The 20,920-nt window shown below is 46.4% G+C and overlaps 1 protein-coding gene across 3 annotated transcripts in view; it reads right to left on the bottom strand.

The window, feature by feature from the left end:
• map2k7 (mitogen-activated protein kinase kinase 7) overlaps positions 1 to 17,327 on the bottom strand; it is a 36,159-nt gene extending 18,832 nt beyond the window's left edge. Inside the window, exons 1-2 of one of the 3 annotated variants that reach the window (XM_033012178.1) lie at positions 17,153 to 17,327; positions 1,934 to 1,981 (exon numbers count right to left, since the gene is read on the bottom strand). In XM_033012178.1, the coding sequence (XP_032868069.1) occupies positions 1,934 to 1,981; positions 17,153 to 17,288 (184 nt within the window). In that variant the 5' untranslated portion in view covers positions 17,289 to 17,327. Of the gene's footprint in view, positions 1 to 496; positions 534 to 1,933; positions 1,982 to 17,152 lie in introns of those variants that run through there. The other 2 variants (XM_033012179.1, XM_033012180.1) reach the window with 2 other exon arrangements.
• Positions 17,328 to 20,920: the final 3,593 nt, after the last annotated feature.

The following is a 20,920-nucleotide window of genomic DNA, read 5'->3' as shown; positions in this document are numbered from 1 at the left end:
CTCCAAAGACCTACAGGTTTGTAGATTAATTTGAATTGTCCCTCATGTGTGTGTAGGATAGTGTTAGTGTGCGGGAAACGCTGGTCGGTGCGGACTCGTTGGGCCAGAGGGCCTGTTTCCACGCTTTATCTCCAAACTCTAAACTAAACATTGAACAGTGAGAGAGGAAGGAAGCCCATGGCATCAAATAATGAAGTAAATAGGTCAAGATCGTGACATTTGAAGCATCCACATCTAATATTACTGATGTGTGAAAATATTAGACTCCACAAACTCATTTGATTATTTTTGCATCTGCAAACCATTTTCTATAGGGGGCCCTTTTCTCAGTCCCCCTCCCCAAAGCACAAGCAAGTTTTGGAAATTTGAACAGATTCACGGATATTCATGAGCGTTATAATGCTTGGGATGGGGGTGACCAGAGCAGTAGGGGAAATGATATCACAAAGTCTTGCAGGTTTATAACTTCACAATATACACACACACACATACAAACCAGGATAGGTCTTCACCAACATCCTTTGTAATGTAAACGCTGAAAAGAAAATTGTTCTGAATGTGAATAAATCCGCACAAATTTATGATTTATTTTCTATTTTCTAGTGCTCGTCAACATGACTAGGGACCGCACAGGCAAAATTCACAAATATCTTTTGATTCAGTCGGAAACCCAGAGCCAGTCTTTGGAGGAGGCTGAGAGAGTTTTGTAGTTTAAAGAGATGGCAGCTGCACAGGAGATGGTCCAAGATTCTCATGGAAATATTACTGAAGGAACACCCTTCATTTATACTGAGTCTTAAGGTCATAAGTGATAGGAGCAGAATTAAGCCATTTGGCCCATCGTCTACTCTGCCATTCCATCATGGCCGATCTATCTCTCCCTCCTAACCCCATCCTCCTGCCTTCTCCCCATAACCCCTGACGCCCGTACTAATCAAGAATATATCTATCTATGCCTTAATAATATCCATTTAGTAGGCCTCCACAAGCTTCTGTGGCAAAGAATTCCAGATTCACCACCCTCTGACTAAAGACATTGCAACACACACACACACACGCACACACACACACGCTTTGGAGTACCATCCCAGATTTCTCTGCTCATATCTACGCAGCTGAATAAACCCACAGTCCTGTGACTCAAAGATGCTGCAGCTGAGTCACGGCTTATGCCGATGCAGGAAGTCCATCTAAATATAGACTGTTTTTCACAGGGAAAGGGGGCAGGCTACGTTGATAACCAATGCGTGATACAGAAATATTAAGGTGACTTTATGTAGAAATATGTGGGAGAAAATGATAATAAGGTAAACATGGTTGAGAAAGTGTGGCACTCCACTGATGCATACTTTCCACTGCATATCCCTCAAGACATTGCGCCTAGAAAATAGAACGTACATTCATAAATTTGGACACAAACATTTCTTTGCATTGTGAAGACGGAGGTATAACAGTGCCATTCTATCTCTGTCATGCTTACAGGATAAATTCCAGGACTGCATGCCGTGGTCATGCACAAAAGCAGCCATTTCAATAAGAACTACAAGTTACATGCATCAGCCGCAGGGATCGGTCTCCCAGTGTCTGCTTAAGTGGTGAGTTACAAAGGGAAAAAAAAACCGGAGAGAGTCATGAGTAAAAGGTTCGGGTGAACTGGAAGGCAAAGAGTTACGAAAGCGAAAAGAGGCAAAAGTAAGCACTGAGCAGAAGGAAAACAAGAGAGGTGGCAAAAAAAACAGAAAAAAACAAACGGATGTGAAGATGAAAACAAAAAATGGAAGAACACATGTTGGAAAAGTTGCAGGGAGAAGAAAGAATTTAAGAGCAGCAGGGAAAGCACAACGACATGGAGACCAGGAATATAGATCAGCAAGTGGCAAGAAGGAGGAGAGGAAGTTAGGTAGGTGCATATGATAAATAAGAGATTTGGTACCTGCTCGTTGGGACGGGGCAGGAGCAGGGCTTAGAGTGATCACTATAACTGGATCAGGAAAAGGAAAAGCGGATAAATCATAATGTATCAAAAACTCCGGCATAAAACACAAAACCATTATAAAACGGGTAAATTAAATTTGTACAGGAATGAATTCAACAAAGAAACACAAGAACAGAGTGACGGCAGAAGGTGATGGGGTGGATTCGCAGCACTGACGTACAGTACGTCCCTGAGCAAAACTGCATTGCATTTCATAGCAGGACTCTGGTACAGTGTGGGCTCCCCATTGTGGGGAGATCAGGTCCCAGTAACCAAACACCACATGGATGAACAACCTGCTCAACCCAACATGCTAAAGATCTACAAACAAGATACCGTATCTCAAGGCTAATGCTCAGATTCTGAAAAGCAATCCCAGAACTGCTGCTCAATTGCGTTAACTATAAAATATCAGGCATTTTAAATACAATACACCCATTTCTTTAATAAACCTAGTATTTTCTCTTCATTTTGTTAAAATTAGGCACAAAACATTCATCCAGATGCTTATTTATTGTGGTAGAAAGAACTGCAGATGCTGGTAAAATCGAAGGTAGACACAAAATGCTGGAGTAACTCAGCGGGTTAGGCAGCATCTCTGGAGAGAAGGAATGGGTGACTTTTCGGGTCGAGACCCTTCTTCAGACTGGGTGACGTTTCGGGTCGAGACCTTATTCAGACCGAATCAGTCTGAAGAAGGGTCTCGACCCGAAACGTCACCCATTCCTTCTCTCCAGAGATGCTGCCTAACCCGCTGAGTTACTCCAGCATTTGTGCTGGTTTAGAACTTGAAGCAATTCAGAATTAAATATCACGCGATTTCTTTAAAACCTTATTACTTCATTGAGTACAAATGGGGGTAGATCGCAAATTGGGCCAGACATTTATTGATAATCAAGGACAAGTCGCACCCTGGCCACTCCCTCTTCTCCATTCCACCTCTTGGGGTCCTTCCATTCATAGAAACATAGAAAATAGATGCAGGAGTAGGCCATTCGGCCCTTCGAGCCTGCACCACCATTCAATATGATCATGGCTGATCATCCAACTCAGTATCCTGTACCTGCCTTCTCTCCATACCCCCTGATCCCTTTAGCCACAAGGGCCACATCCAACTCCCTCTTAAATATAGCCAATGAACTAGCCTCAACTACCTTCTGTGGCAGAGAATTCCACAGATTCACTACTCTCTGTGTGAATCATTATATACTTCTCTCCACCGTTTAATCTCCCTACTTTATTCCCACTGTTAAAAAATCCATCTCATATTCCCAGATTCAACCACTCATCTACACACAAGGGGCAATTTGCAATAGCCAGTTATCCGCTAACCCTCATGGGATGCAATAGGAAACCAGAGCACCCGGAGGAAACCCACGCCATCGCAGAAAGAATTTGTAAACCTCATGCAGACACCACCCGGTCAGGATTTAACCTGGGGTCGCAGTACCAGTAAATGTCAAGTCAAGTCATATTTATTTATATAGCACATTTAAAAAGCAACTCTCGTTGGCCAAAGTGCTTTACATTTGTTATAAGAATAGTCTAAACAAACAAACTACATACATATATACATATAACCCTCGCTCAGTGGACGTCAGGAAAGGCTTGGGAGTATAGATAAGATTTTAGTCTTGACTTAAAAGAGTCGATGGAGGGGGCAGTTCTGATGGGAAGGGGGATGCTGTTCTACAGTCTAGGAGCTGCAACCGCAAAGGCGCGGTCGCCCCTGAGCTTATGCCTAGACCGCGGGATATTCAGCAGCCCCAAGTCGGCCGATCTGAGGGACCTGGAGGTGGAGTGGTGGGTGAGAAGACTTTTAATGTAGGAGGGGGCAAGCCCATTGAGGGCTTTGTAGACACAGAGAATGTGCTACTGTGCTGCCCCCAATTGAGGTTGCCATGCACAACATTTTAAAGGCAAAAGTGAGTTGTGCCCAAGGTTCAACCTGCTTCATCAATGTCCATTTGTAACTCCCCAAGTAATGTGGGAACCAGCACCTGAACGCTGCAATACCTCCACTACGCCAATGTCCATCTGAACCTTCTCGATCTACTTCGCTGCCCAAAAGGCAAAGATCCAATGACCTGAAACATTAACTCTGTTTCTCTCTCCACAGATGCTGCCTGACCTGCAGACTATTTCATGCATTTTCCATTTTTATTTCAGATGGGCGGCAAGTGGTGCAGCGGTAGAGTTTCTGCTTCACAGCATTTACAGCACCAGAGACCCAGGTTCGATCCTAACTACGGGTGCTGTCTGTACGGAGTTTGTACGTTCTCTCTGTGACCGCGTGGGTTTCCTCCGAGATCTTCGGTTTCCTCACACTCTCCAAAGACGTACAGGTTTATAGGTTTATTGCCTTGGTGTAAATGTAAATTGTCCTAGTGTGTCTAGGATAGTATTAGTGTGCGGGGATCGCTGGTCGGTGCGGACTCGAAGGGCCGTTTCCGCGCTGTATCTCTAAACTAAAACTAAATTAAATTTCCAACATCTGCAGTTTTTGCATTTAGAAATTCAAGAGCAGATTTAATTAAGAATTAAATTAATAAACAGAAATCAGAGTAAATCAGAGAACAGGATTATTGGTAATTGGCAAAGAGCCAGAGTTGTGATTGAGAGAATTAATTTATGCATTAAATGATGAGGGAAAAGCACTACCTGAAAGAGAGAAGAAATCTTTTTTTGACCAGTACATCTTAAATCTTTTCAAAAGGAGAAACATTTGGAGATGCAGGCTCCTCAAATCGTTAAATCTTCAACCTGAACCATCAACTGTTTTTCTTTCCACAGACAAGGCCGGGCCTGCTGAGTGTTTCCAGTATTTTCTGCTTTTATTGTTCTCAAATCAATAAGCTGCTTGATTCCAGAGACAGCATGCAAGCCAAGTTAATAGGCACTACAAATCACACTTAACTTGATCACACCACTCCTTGAATAACAGGGGGAAAATAAACATTGTGACTTTTCCCCTGAGGCTAACTGCAAACGCTGACTTCCAAAGATCCTATAGCGGAGCAAGATAGACCACTCCTTCTAAATGCAATGGGCAGACGTGTAGTATGCAACGGAGCAGAACGTGGGCTTTTTTTTTCATCCATTTCAGTAACCCGACCCGACTCGCAGTGTAATCAACGTTGCGGGGGAACAGTTTGTGTTAATAAATTATAATTCTGAAAATGTGGAGAAGATTTTTACCAAAGAACTTTTATTTTTACCAGGATGTTTCCATAACCGGCTTCCGTCTCCGCACTAGTATCTTTGGGATCTTTGGTGCGGAGACGGAAGCCGGTTACGGAAATGGGGCCGGAAATTACCCATGAATCTGCCCATGACCGTACTACGTCTTTTTCGTCGAGTGATCTATCTTGCTCGCTATAGGATCTTTGCTGACTTCTGCTCTGGATCATGGACTTTTTTTTTGCATCTGATTGTTCAGCAAAGGCTTTTCCCTCTTTCTGGATTAACAATGACACCAGAGAGTAATGACTATGACACTTTTTAAGAAACTGAGCAAATCTCAACAAAACCAACCAGCTGTTTCCATAACCCGGGCCTAAATTCTCCATTCATCTCATGCTATGTCCTTGTAAAAAGAATCATCTGTACCATAAAGCAAAACTAAAATAATTCAGAATTGCAACGTTTGCAGTAAAACAGTAAATATTTAGTTGGTCAGGTAGCATCAGTTGAGAAGGATAAACGGAGTGAGCATCTCTGGTCTAGACACAAGGAACTGCAGATGCTAGAATCTTGCATAAAACACAAAGTGCTGGAATAACTCAGCGAGTCAGGCAGCATCTCTGGAGGACATGGATGGGCGATGTTTCGTGTTGGGACCCTTCTTGTCTGTCTGAAGGGTTCCAATCTGAAACGTCACCGATCCATGTCCTCCAGAGATATACTGTCTGACTCACAGCGTTATTCCAGCACTTTGCATTCCGAGCATCTATGGAGATCGATCTGAAATATTTCTCTATTGATTTTGCCTGACCTTATGGACATTTCCAGAACTTCACCACAATGTTTATGACCTTCACTGCAACGTGCATTAATATTTGATGATCGTTAGAAACAAAATCGGATATCGCTTCCTCCTCCTGGTCATCCTGTGGAATGAAACAGCTGATTATCACTGTAACATTGTTTGAATGCATAGTTCCTTGAAAGTGGCAAGTCAGGTAGACAGGGTGGTGCTTGCTTCATAGTGAATGGTAGATAAGACACAAACAGCTGGAGTAACTCAGCGGGACAGGCAGCATCTCTGGAGAGAAGGAATGGGTGACGTTTTGGGCCAAGAAGGGTCTCGACCCGAAACATCACCCATTCCTTCTCTCCAGAGATGCTGCCTGTCCCGCTGAGTTACTCCAGTTTTTTGTGTCTATCTCCGGTTTAAACCAGCATCTGCAGTTCCTTCTTACTCATTGGGAATGGTATTGAGCACAACCTTTGGTGACACTTGGAGCACTGGGATGGGTGTCATTGTCATAAAGGCTGCAGAGGAGATTCATCCGAATGTTACCTGGACCCACAGGTTTGGGTAAAGGGGAGTTGGATAAGGTAGGACATTTGGAGCGTACATAGTAGGCTGAGGAGTGACCTTACTGAGGGGTACAAGATCATGAGGAACACGCATACAGTGAACAGTTTCTTCCCCGTTGTTATCAGGCAACTGAACCATCCTACTGCAACCAGAGAGCGCTCCTGACTCCGATCTATCTAGCTCATCGGTGACCCTCGGACTATCTTTCATCGAACTTTACTAGCTTTGCCTTGCACTAAACGTAAATTCCGTCCTCATGTAACTGTACACTGTGAATGGCTCGATTGTAATTGTGTATTGTCTTCCCGCCGGCTGGTTAGCACGCCACGGTTTGTTTTAATGTTCTCTGGTTTGTTTTATGTGGGGGAGGGGGAAACTTTTTTTTCCTCTTACCCTGCCGGAGATGCGATTACTTTCCGGGTCATATCTCTGGTTGCTCTGCAACCTAACATCTTGGAGCTGGAGGCCTCCTCGGGACTGACTTTGAGCCCCACCGCGGGGCGTGGACTTACAATTGGAGCCGATCCCTTGCCTGGGATCAATGTTCCAACCACGGCCTGTGGATTTTACCATATAGAGCTCGCCGTCTCGGGAGAGACCCTGGATGTCGGGAGCTCCAACGTCGCACAAGGTTTGACCAGCCCTGACCGATCGCTCGGCACGGGAGAGCTGAGATTCTTCCCCCCCCCACCCCCCCACTCCCCCGAAGCAGAAATGATCGCCCCGACGCGGAGGGCCTGAATGCCGCCGGTTACGGGAGTCAAGATCATCCCGTCAACGGAAGGCTCGAGGCCCCCGACCGCAGGAGGACAAAGAAGGGAAGAGATTAAACTTTTTTTCGCCTTCTATCACAGTGAGGAATGTGGAGGAGTAACTGTGGTGGATGTTCATGTTAAAATGTATTTTGTGTGTCTTGTTGCTTTTTATTTGTATGACTGTATGGCAAATGAAATCCCTTGTATGTTGCAAAACATACTTGGCTAATAAAGTATTATTATATTGTATTGTACACGTGACAATAAACTAAACTGAACTGAAACTGATAATACTCAGGGGAGAGCATTCAAAAACTAGAGGAAGTAGGCTTAAGATGAGAGGCGAGAAATGTAAGTGGGATCTCTGAGGCATCTTTTTCACATGGATGCCTGCTGAGTGTTTCCAGTATTTTCTGCTTTTATTGTTGTCAAATCAAAAAGCTGCTTGATTTCAGAAACAGCATGCAAGCTAAGTAGTAGGCACAACAAATCACATTTAACTTGATCCCACCGCCTTGAAATACATGGGGAAAATAAACATTGTAACTTTCCCTGGAATGAGCGGCCAGAGATAGGAGTATCTGCTATAGAAGCAGATATGATTATGACATTTGGACAGATATATAAATAGGAGGAGTTGAGAGGACAATAGGACAAATGCAGGTAAATGGGTAAGAAAGAAGGAACTGCACTCTCCAGAGGTGCTGCCTGTCCCACTGTTACTCCAGCATTTTGTGTCTATTGCAGATAAATGGGACTAGCCCACTAGACACAGTTAATGGAGCTTGGTTTCCGCGCTCCTTGGAAACTTATCGGAGCCTGTTCCAATGCTCTTTTTAAGTTCACCTGGACAATGACTAACATCAAAGGCAATGTTCATACAAATGGAGACACAACAGACCACTGATGCCGGAATCAAGAGCAAAATACAAAACTATATGGGAACTCAGCAGGTCAGGCAGCATCTGTAGGGGGCGCATACTCTGTAGGGGGCGCTGCTCTGTGCAGCAGCCATGTCATGCAGCTCGTCAGTTTTTCAACCTTTTTTTATTTTTTTAGTATGTTTTAAAGTCTGTATTTAATGTTTCTTCGTGTGTTTTATGTGGGGGGTGGTGTGGGGGGGGTGAGGGGGAAACCGCTTCGGTCGCCTCCTCCACGGAGAGGCGAGTTTTTCCAGGTCGCCTCCCCCGTGGCCTAACATCAAGGATCGACGCGGCCTTTCCCGGAGACGCGCCCGGGGCTTCAGCGGCGGGCGCAGCGTGGACTCTCGGCGTGGAGCGGGCGACCCTCGCTGGGGCTCGCTGGAGGGGAGCGCTCCGTTTCGCTGGCCCGGGGCAGCCGGCAGCCTGAAGTCGCAGCCTGAAGCCGCGGTCTGCAGAGCTCCAGCTGGTGCGGCGTCTACAGCCCGGGATCTCACGTTGGGGACCCGGGGGAAGAAGAAGCCATCACTGACGGCCCGCGGCCAACTTCTACCGCGGGTCCGGCATGGACTTACCATCACCCCTGGAGGGGAGCTTCGACCGCCGGCCCTGCAGTCTACGGTGCTTCTGGCTGCGGCGGGGACTTTAAATCTTGGCCTGCGGCCTACAACAACTTAAAGCCGCGGTCTCCGGTGAGGAAGAGCCGACCCTGGACTGACTCTGGACTCTGGTCCTGACCACGGGGGGGGAAATGGAGGAGGACTGGCCACATTTTGTGCCTTCCACCACAGTGATGAATGCTGTGGTGGATGTTTGTGTTACAGTTTTATTGTGGTTGTGTGTTCTTTATTATTGTATCGCTGCAGACAACCCAAATTTCCACCAGCCTGGCTGTGTGGCAATAAATTATATCTAATCTAATCTAATCTGTGGAGTGAAATGGACTGGCATGAAAGTTTCAGGTCTGAACAGTTTAGTTTTGTTTAGTTTAGAGATACAGCGCGGGAACAGGCCCTTCGGTCCACCGGGTCCGCGCAGACCAGCGATCCCCGCACACTAACACTATCCTACACGCACTAGGGACAATTTCTACATTTACCAAGCCAATTAACCTACAAAACCTGTCCGCCTTTGGAGTGTGGGAGGAAACCAAAGATCTGGGAGGAATACCCATGCAAGTCACGGGGAGAACCTACAATCTCCATACAGACAGCACCCGTAGTCGGGATCGAACCAGGGTCTCCAGCGCTGCATTCACTGTAAGGCAGCAACTCTACCGCTGCGTCACCATCACTGTTCTTACAATTGATGGGTAGGTGCGAGTTAGCTGAGAGAAAGTGAGGAGGGAAAGGGGTGGAACAAGAGCTGGACCCAGGTAACAAAGCACAATCTGTCCATTTACCTCTATGGATGCTGCCTGACCCACTGATTTACTCCAGCAGTTTCTTTTTTTGCCCAGTTTGTTCATATACATTTTTTTGGAAAGAAAAATAATGTATTAGTGGGCATAACAAAGTTTGAGCACCACAGCCATCTCCTCACAGAGGATGGAGGTTATCTGTAAAACGCTGCCACAGTTGGTGCGAGAGGTAGATACAATTACAATATTAGAATCATTGGGACAGGGACAAGAAGACGGATATGGGCCGAATGCAAGCACATGAGAAGTAGACAGACTTCAATCACAATGGGCGAGGTAGGCAAACAGGAACCATTTCTGTGATGTACAATTTTTTGACTCTGTAATCATAACCAGTTCACATCGCCCTTCTGTGGGCCCATCTTTTTCATGGTGCCTATCAAAATCTAAAACCCACAAGGCCTTTTGGCCTACCTTAAATTATCAATTGAGGAATTGAATATAGAGCCACAAGAAACTACAGATGCTGGAATCTGGAACAAAACGCAAAGTGTTGGAGGAACTCAAGGGGTCAGGCATGTCTTGTGGAGAGAAAGGACAGATGATGTTTCAGGTCGGGATCCTTCTTCAGATTCTGTGTTTGGTAGAAGGATTCCAACTCAATATGGCATCTGTCCATTACATCCACAGATGCTGCCTGACCCACTGAGCCTCCAGCATTTACTGCTTTGCTTAAAACCTCAAATATATTTTTCTTGGCAAGGGAGACTGATAAAACAATGGGGCATTTGAAATACGTTTATTATTACCATTAGAACTCAAATTAACATCTGGCAGAAATTTATAAGAGACAAGATATGCTTAAATACCAATTGTTCTTCTTAAACAAAGAATGATAATTCAGAACAAAGAGATCCTGAGTCTACAATTCCATTCCCAGACCAAGAGCTAGATTTAGTTTGGATAAAGAGCTGATTTACTGAAAGGTTTGTCAGAATCCGAAGCAAAACAAACAATATAACTGTGTAGGGTGGAATGGCAGATACTGGTTTAAACCGAAGATAGACACAAAATGCTGGAGTAACTCAGCGGGACAGGCAACATCTCTGGAGAGAAGGAATGGGTGATGTTTCCGGTCACCATTCACAAAATCAGTTTGAACAATTAATGTTTCAAATTGTTAGAAAGTACACCTTTTTGATTATTATAAATTATAATTACAGTCAAACCCAAAACTTTCACTTCAACATCTGAGGATGAGTCCCATTCAATATATTTTATAACATATTATCTTACTAACATATTTCTTTCCTTTGCCAATGCATTATCATAGCAAAAGGATTTGAGTATAAGAGCAGGGAGGTTCTACTGCAGTTGTACAGGGTCTTGGTGAGACCACACCTGGAGTATTGCGTACAGTTTTGGTCTCCTAATCTGAGGAAAGATATTCTTGCCATAGAGGGAGTACAGAGAAGGTTCACCAGACTGATTCCTGGGATGGCAGGACTTTCATATGAGGAAAGACTGGATAGACTTGGCTTGTACACGTTGGAATTCAGAAGACTGAGGGGGGATCTTATAGAAACTTACAAAATTCTTAAGGGGTTGGACAGGCTAGATGCAGGAAGATTATTCCCGATGTTGGGGAAGTCCAGAACTAGGGGTCACAGTTTAAGGATAAGAGGGAAGACTTTTAGGACCGAGATGAGGAAATCATTTTTTACACAGAGAGTGGTGAATCTGTGGAATTCTCTGCCACAGAAAGTAGTTGAGGCCAGTTCATTGGCTATATTTAAGAGGGAGTTAGATGTGGCCCTTGTGGCTAAAGGGATCAGGGGGTATGGAGAGAAGGCAGGGTTGATGATCAGCCATGATCATATCAAATGGCGGTGCAGGCTCGAAGGGCCGAATGGCCTACTCCTGCACCTATTTTCTATGTTCTATCACACAGAGCAAATAAAGTGAATAGGCTGGCTGCCCCCAACCAAGAGCCATGCTAAATCTCTGAGCTGCCCTGACCGCCCATCTCCCCATTCGAACAATCTCTAATCGGACTTTTCACAGTGGAGCAGACAATATGTGTAGGAAAGAACTGCAGATGCTGGTTTAAACCGAAGATAGACACACAATGCTGGAGTAACTCAGCGGGACAGGCAGCATCTCTGGAGAGAAGGAACGAGTGACTTTTCAGGATTCCTCCGCTTAGCGGAGTTGGTCCTCACCCTCAACAACTTTACATTTGACTCCTCCCATTTCCTCCAAACACAAGGCGTAGCTATGGGCACACGCATGGGCACCAGCTACGCCTGCCTCTTTGTCGGGTACGTTGAACAATCCTTGTTCGAGACGTACCAGGGCCCCATCCCCGACCTCTACCTCCGTTACATTGACGACTGCTTTGGGGCCACCTCCTGCACCTACACACAACTGACTGACTTCATCCACTTCACCACCAACTTCCATCCGGCACTCCAATACACCTGGACGATTTCCGACACTTCCCTACCATTCCTTGACCTCACCATGTCCATCGCAGGGGACAGACTCCTGACCGACATACATTACAAACCCACTGACTCACATGGCTATCTGGACTACACGTCTTCCCACCCTGCCCCCTGTAAAGACTCCATCCCCTACTCCCAATTCCTCCGCCTACGCCGCATCTGTTCCCAGGATGAGACATTCCACACTAGGGCATCGGAAATGTCCTTGTTCTTCAGGGAACGGGGATTCCCCTCCGCCACCATAGATGAGGCTCACACCAGGGTCTCATCCATACCCCGTAACACTGCTCTCTCTCCCCATCCCCACACTCGCAACAAGGGCAGAGTCCCTCTGGTCCTCACCTTTCACCCCACTAGCCGCCAAATACAACACATAATCCTCCGCCATTTCCGCCACCTCCAACGTGACCCCACCACTCGCCACATCTTCCCATCTCCCCCCATGTCTGCCTTCCGCAAAGACCGCTCCCTCCGCAACTCCCTCGTCAATTCTTCCCTTCCCTCCCGCACCACCCCCTCCCCGGGCACTTTCCGTTGCAACCGCAAGAAATGCAACACCTGTCCCTTCACCTCCCCCCTCGACTCCATTCAAGGACCCAAGCAGTCGTTCCAGGTGCGACAAAGGTTCACCTGTATCTCCTCCAACCTCATCTACTGCATCCGCTGCTCTAGATGTCAGCTGATTTACATCGGGGAGACCAAGCGTAGGTTGGGCGATCGTTTCGCCGAACACCTCCGCTCAGTCCGCAATAACCTACCTGAACTCCCGGTGGCTCAGCACTTCAACTCCCCCTCCCATTCCCAATCCGACCTCTCTGTCCTGGGTCTCCTCCATTGCCAGAGTGAGCAACAGCGGAAATTGGAGGAACAGCACCTCATATTCCGTCTGGAGACCTTGCGTCCATATGGCATTAACATTGAATTCTCCCAATTTTGCTAGCCCTTGCTGTCTCCTCCCCTTCCTTAACCCTCTAGCTGTCCTCCCACCCGCCCGCCCTCGGGCTCCTCCCCCTCCTCCCCTTTTCCTTCTTTCTCCCACCCCCCATCAGTCTGAAGAAGGGTTTCGGCCCGAAACGTCGCCTATTTCCTTCGCTCCATAGATGCTGCTGCACCCGCTGAGTTTCTCCAGCAATTTTGTGTACCTTCGATATTCCAGCATCTGCAGTTCCCTTTTGAACTCAATATTCATACCGCTGGGGTGCAAACTACCCAAATTAAATATGAGGTGCTGTTCCTCCAATTTGTGCTGGGCCCCACTCTGATAATGGAGGAGGCCCAGGGCAGAAAGATCATTGTGGGAATGGGAGGGGAAGTTTACTGGACATTATCTTGAACTAAATGTTATAACCTTTATCCAGTGTCTGTACACTGTGGATGGCTTGATGCATTGTCTTTTTGCTGACTGGATAGCATGGAACAAATGCTTTCCCTGTACCTCGGTACTCGTGGCAGTAATAAACTTAAAGTACAGTGGTGCTATTGTATACTTCACTCCGTTATCCACTGAACACTGCACTGACAGCCAGCACTACACAAGAAAATATGGCAATTCATTTCACAATTCACAATACTGTTTTGATGTTTCAATAGCAGTTTGGCACTCTCTAGCTTCCACTTTACAAGACTTTCCACTTTACAAGATTTTGTACAGCCTTCATATGGATAACTTTGGAATGTGATTTTACTTGTTTACTGCTTAAATTGATAAATTTTAGTTTAGTTTAGAAATACAGCATGGAATTAGGCCCTTCGGCCAACCGAGTCCACACCAACCAGCAACTCCGCACACTAACACAACCCTACACACACGAGGGACAATTTTACATTTATTCAAAGCCAATTAACCAACAAACCTGTACGTCTTTGGAGTGTGGGAGGAAACCGAAGATTTCGGAGACAACCCACGCAGGTGGTGTGGAGAACGTACAAACTCCGTACAGACATCACCCCTAGTCGGGATTGAACCCGGGTCTCTGGAAGGCTCTGAATGAAAGGACTGAGTTTGGCATGGACAAGGTGGGGCGAAGGGCCTGTTTCATGCAGTACAATTCTAGGATGCCATGGCTTTGAGGAAACACACTAGGTGTATTTACTCCATCCTTAAATGTTTACAGCACTTGTTACATGTAGTAAAACCATGTTTATCGCTGTGTTAGGATTCCTGAAGTAATTGTGTCAGATCTGTTGCGCTTTTACGTTTTAATTGGCAGTCATTTCAATGGTACATTATCATCACGTGTGCCAAGGATTTTGGGGTTAGGTACACATCTAAATACTCAAAAGCACATATGCCACCCTTAAGAAAAAATATACCAGAGCCAGGTGGCCCCCAACCAAGGCGACTATTTGCGTGCGAGCCACAGAAGCAGCTCTACAAACTCCTAATCCAATCGCTCCACGTTCTTAACTGTATCTATACACTGTAAACGGCTCGATTGTAGTCATGTATTGTCTTTCCGCTGACTGGATAGCACGCAACAAAAGCTCGGTACACGGGACAATAAACTTTGAGGAAACACACCAGATACTTCTTCCCTTCCTCGCTCCTTTCAGTATTATATTATACTGAATTATATACAAAGTCAAGTTGAACTTCTATCTAAACTCTGCCATTAAGGCTTTCCTTAAGTTCCATTTTTCCAGCAGTATGGTCAGCCGTTATATTAATTCCTTTAATTGAGAAACAAAAAAAATGGAGTAAAAACTGAAAATACTGGGAACACTCAGCAGGTTCAGCAGCATTCTTGGAAAAATGATGGACAGTACAAAGGTGAGTGGGTTGTGATGATAAGCTTTCTCTCCGTTCCACTGTCTCCGTTGCATCTGCTCCAACGACAAGGTTGTCCACAGAGGTACCTTCCTTTTTCTTTTAAACTAATGCTTCCTCTTTGAACAGACACTCTCTTCCCAGATAAAACAAAGTGAAATAGGCAAGTATGGACCTGAAACGTCACCGTACCTGCTATCTAGAGATGCTGCCTGTCCTGCTGAGATACTCCAGCTTTTTGTGTCTATCTTCAGAACAAGGAGAAAGTTCCTCTTGGTCCTCACAAGCCTACATATTCGACTGAATTTCACCCTCAATTTCCAGCACCTTCAAAAAGAAGCTTGAGGAACAGCGGCTCATCTTTCATTGGGCACCTTGCAGTTTCTGGACTCAATATTGCATTCAACATTTTGAGATTTCTCTTTTTAAAAAAAATCAAAACTGACTAAATCAGTTGCATGTAATAAAAAGGAACTGCAGATTCTAGTCTATACCTAAGATAGCCACAAAATGCTGGAATAACTCAGCAGATGAGACAGAATCTCTGGAGAAGGACATTTTGGGTTGGAAACCTTCTTCAGACTGCAATTGTTATTCATCTGCTAAATTAACTCAGTTTTTCTTTCTCCACTGAAAATGCCTGGTCTGCTGGACATTTCTTACACCTTTGGCCTGCACCTCTTAGCTATTACATGTCTCTTGTCCACTTTTACTTATAAACCGACAATCAGATAGCTTTGTCATCCGTTTATAATCACCACAATCCAAGCCCTGCAAGTTCAAAGTTAATTCTTTTACTCTATAAACCCCTATTTCCACTCCACAACATAAAACTAAGTTATCTTTTCTTTTCACAATTATGATGAGCAGTCTTTGTTGAGAAACGTTAACTTTGTTTCTCTTCCCACAAATGGCACCCGATCTGCTGAGTGTTTCCAGAACGTTTTCAGTTCAGATTTCCAGATTCTTCAGAGGTTAACTTTCCTGGTAGATAAATGGCCTTTCCAAGCAAACATTGAGAGTGTGTCTCTGCAGATGCTGCCCAATCTAAGTATTTCTAGTTTATAAACCATCCTTGCCCAGTAAGTTTCCAATGTGAGGTGCTTGTTTACTTTAAACTGATTGTTTTTTAATCTATGCTAATTTTGTGTGCGGTGATGAAAGTGATCTATTATTTTGTGAGAGGGCAAATAGACAACGCTCTGAGAATAGACGTAGGGTCTTGACCCAAAATGTCACCCATTCCTTCTTACTGGAGATGCTGCCTGTCCCGCTGAGTTACTCCAGTGCTTTGTATCTATCTTTTCAGAATAGAAAGGCCAGCCCATGTAACTCTGAAACCCAATGCTGCCATCCCACCCCACAACACTGCTTACTGCAACTTTGTTGGCCAATTGCTCACGAGAAAGCACCTACAATCCACCCCAAAGTCAGGAAGCGGGAGACTGCAGACTCCACACATCTGAAGAAGGGTCTCGACCCGAAACGTCACCCATTCCATTTCTCTGGAGATGCTGCCTGTCGCGCTAAGTTACTCCAGCATTTTGTGTCCATCTTTGGAAATTATGTTTGGTTTATTATTGTCACGTGTACCAAGATACAAGAATGAAAAGAGCTTTTGTCTGCGTGCTATCCAGTCAAAGCAAAGACTATGGACGAATACAGTGCAAAGATAAAGTATTTTGTGTCTATCTTCCACGCATCTGACAGCCTCGTATGGATGTCGAAGAAGGGTCTCGACCCGAGTCCCGCTGAGTTACTTGGACGTGGCCCGGCGGCGGGTGTTTATAAATAAACAGGCCACAAGGCCCGGGCAGTGCGGGGGGCGGGGCCGCCCTGGTCCCGCCCACCGGAAATGCCGTACGCGGCAAGCCATTGGCCAGGTCTCCTTGGTGACTGGCGGCCGGTCGATCCCATTGGCCGCCGCCGCTGTCAGTCAGGGACACATCCCTCAGCTACGGCCCGCCGACTCCCTAGACCACCAAAGACCGTGGCGATGGGAGCTAACGGCGGCTTCTGCCCCCATTATCCGCCGCGGAGGGCGGCATGAATAGAAATGGAACAACGTTTCCACCCCTGGCCGGTCGGAAGGACGTCCCGCCCACGGGCCGCTGTGATTGGCCCGGGAGGCGGAAGTACGGGGGTGCCGCCGGCCGGCAGCCGCTGTGATTGGTCGGGGCGGCTGTCCGTCAGGGCGGGTCCAACCCACAGCGGTGACGCGGCCGGGTTTCCGTTGTCAGGGCAGTGAGGGGCTGATGGTGCCCGCGGGCACTGGGCCCACACACCCCCCTCCCCCCTCACCGCAGCCCGGCGCCGCTCGCTTACTTGGTCGGGGTCTCCTCGGGCTGGAAGGCGAGCTCATGTCGAGGGAGAGGTCGATCCGGCGCCGCGCCTCGCGGTTCTCCTGTTTCAGCTTGGCTTCCAGGCGCGACAACTTCTGCTCCAAGGAGAAGGCCGCCATCTTAGCGCGGGGTGCAGAGGGAGCGCGCAGGCGCGGGCAGCCCGGCAACCGCCCCGCCCCGCCCCCGTGCGGCGCAGCGCGGAACGGCCCGGGTCAGCCCGGCCCACAACACCAACATCAGCCCGGCCCACAACACCAACATCAGCCCGGCCCACAACACCAACACCCAGACCCGGCCCACAACACCAACACCCAGACCCGGCCCACAACACCAATAACAACAACAGCCCGGCCCACAACAACAACCTAGACCTGGCCCACAACACCAACCTAGACCTGGCCCACTACAACAACACCCAGACCCAGCCCACAACACCAACCTAGACCTGGCCCACAACACCAACCTAGACCTGGCCCACTACAACAACACCCAGCCCACAACAACAACCTAGACCTGGCCCACAACACTAACCTAGACCTGGCCCACAACACCAACCTAGACCTGGCCCACCACAACAACACCCAGACCCAGCCCACAACAACAACCTAGACCTGGCCCACAACAACAACACCCAGACCCGGCCCACAACACCAATAACAACAACAGCCCGGCCCACTACAACAACAACACCCAGACCCGGCCAACAACACCAACATTAGCCCGGCCCACAACAACAACAACAACCACAACCCGGCCCACAACACCAACAACCCAGACCCGGCCCACTACAACAACACCCAGACCCGGCCCACAACAACAACACCCAGACCCGGCCCACAACAACCACAACCCGGCCCACAACACCAACAACCCAGACCCGGCCCACTACAACAACACTCAGACCCGGCCCACTACAACAACACCCAGACCCAGCCCACACCCACCCATAGCAACCCAGCCCAACACAACCCGCCCCAACCCGGAACCACTACAGCCTGACCCACAACAATCCAGACCCGTATTAAATATATCCAATGAACTGTCCTCAACTACCTTCTGTGGCAGAGAATTCCAGAGATTCACCACTCTCTGTGTGAAGAATGTTTTTGTCATCTCGGTCCTAAAAGATTTCCCCCTTATTCTTAAACTGTGACCCCTTGTTCTGGACTTCCCCAACATCTCTTGACATGTGGAATATCTTGATGCATTCTTGCAAGGCCTTTGTGAGAACAGCCATCTCCAACCCATCTCCCCCCTCCCTCCACACCCCCTCATCTCCCTCCCCCCCTCTATCTCTTTCTCTGCCCCACTCTCTCTGCCCCTTGAGATTGGGCAGGGAGATTGGGCCACAGACCAACTTTTATCTGCCTGCACATAATCTAGATCCTTCCATTCCCTGCATATCCATATGCCTATCCAAACTTCTCTTAAACACCACTATCACATCTGCCTCAACCACCAACATCAGCAAGGCATTCCAGGCACTCACCACCATCTTTGTATTAAAACACTTGCCCCGCACATCTCCTTTAAGCATTGACCCCCTCACCTTAAAGCCATGTTCTCCAGTATGATTTTACCATCCTTTTCCATTGTTGGGCCTATGTGTCATCTCATCAATATTTCAACTGTCCAGGGATAACTTTGCTAACATGATTTACCTAATCTGTGATGATTAGTCATCCATGATTATTTGTGGTTAGACTTACCAGCATCTGCAGTTCTTTCTTAAACATGATTATTTGTGGGTGAGCCATACTTTACTTGTGTTAAAGATTTGTTTATTTCTTGACTATAAACACCATCCAATGGCATAGTCATGCAGGAGGCCATGGACAACCATCGAACGTGTCCTTTGTACAATTACACTAAGTTTTCATGAAATCTTAATATTTTCATTATTAGAGATACTTTGCCTTTTCTATTTTGTTTACACTCCTGAAATGTGTGGAATAATAATGTTCCCATTGCAGTCCCCATGCAATTATGTCTGCAATGGTGAGCAGATGATACCCATTTATCTCTATCCGTACCATCCATCTCACAAATAGTAACCATCTAAGTTACAAGTCCTTGATGCATTCAGATAAGTGGCTTTCCTTTAGACTTTTACTTTTTGTACTATAACCTTGCTTGTTGCTACACTCTTAAATGTTGCACATTGTTTATAATCCGCAAATTTATATCCCATGCTCTCAGCATCATTTTGCCTTTCCTAAACCCATTCCTTCTTCCAACTGCATGAACATTCGGGCAGCACAGTGGCAGAGTTGCTGCCTTACAGCGCCAGAGACCTGGGTTCCATCCTGACCATGGGTGCTGTTTACGGAGTTTGTAAGTTCTCCCTGTGACCACGGGGCTTTTCTCCGGGTGTTCCACTTTCCTCAAACATGCCAAAGACGTACAAGTTTGTAGATTAATAAATAATAATAATGGATGGGATTTATATAGCGCCTTTCTAATACTCAAGGCGCTTTACATCGCATTATTCATACATTCCTCAGTCACACTCGGTTGTGGTAAGCTACTTCTGGGGCAGACTGACGGAAGCGTGGCTGCCAATCTGCGCCTACGGCCCCTCCGACCACCACCAATCACTCACATTCACACACAGGCAAAGGTGGGTGAAGTGTCTTGCCCAAGGACACAACGACAGTATGCACTCCAAGCGGGATTCGAACCGGCTACCTTCCGGTCGCCAGCCGAATTCTTAGCCCATTGTGCCATCTGTCGTCCCAAATAGGGCTCCAGTTAAAAAAATTGTTAATTGTCCCTATGGTGTAGGATAGATCTAGTGTACAGGGATCGCTGGTCAACGTGGACATGGTGGGCTGAAGGGCCTGTTTCCACACTGTATCTCTAAACTAAGTATTCTGTGTTTAACCCTCCATGGCCCTCTAAACCTGATCACGGATAAACACACAAAATAATGCTCTTTCTGAACACAAAATCAAGGCTAACTTCTACTTCAAATTTATTTCCAGATAAAAATCACATACAGATGATGAGCATTTAAAAATCTACCAATGATGAGACAAATACCCTGGCCACAGCAGGTCTGCTGGTGAAACAGATTCTTCCCCTGATCTTTGTTTATGGTAGGTCTCAGCATGATTAGTTGCAAATAAAAAGATTGAAAGCCAGATAACTTCATTTGGTCTTCAATCTCAAACTGATTCAGAGAATCTCTCAACTTTAAACGCTGTGCTTGAAATTATCGAAAGATTGCCTCCATCATTGATCTCATGTTACCCTAGAACATAATTAGAATAGCTCGTCCAGCCCTGGACTATTTGTTGTACATTTGTTCATTCCATTGATGATTTTTTGCTTAATTAGTTTAATCAGAGTTTTGTCGCAAAGACAGACCATCATAATTCGATGACCAATCTCAATTATTTCATTCAAATAGTATCTGTACAATACTCATCTGCCAATGACTCTTTCGAACTTAAAGGATCGGCTTCATCATGAAAGTAGACACAAAACGCTGGAGTAACTCAGCGGGTAGCATCTATGGAGAGAAGGAATGGGTGAGGTTTTGGGTCGAGTCCCTTTTCGATCAAAAACATCACCCATTCCTTCTCTCCAGAGATGCTGGGGAGAAAGGTACTCCAGCTTTTTAGGTCAATCTTCGGTTTAAACCAGCATCTGCAGTTCCTTCCCACACATCTTCATAAAAGTGTTCACCGAAAAACTATTTTGAAACAATGAAACTGAGGGTGCAATACAACAACCATTCCCCTCTGGA

Source organism: Amblyraja radiata, chromosome 35 (genome assembly GCF_010909765.2).
Source record: "Amblyraja radiata isolate CabotCenter1 chromosome 35, sAmbRad1.1.pri, whole genome shotgun sequence".
In the NCBI taxonomy this organism is placed as follows: domain Eukaryota; kingdom Metazoa; phylum Chordata; class Chondrichthyes; order Rajiformes; family Rajidae; genus Amblyraja; species Amblyraja radiata.
Note: the sequence above shows the minus strand (reverse complement) of the source record. Positions and strands in the feature narration are given on the sequence as shown.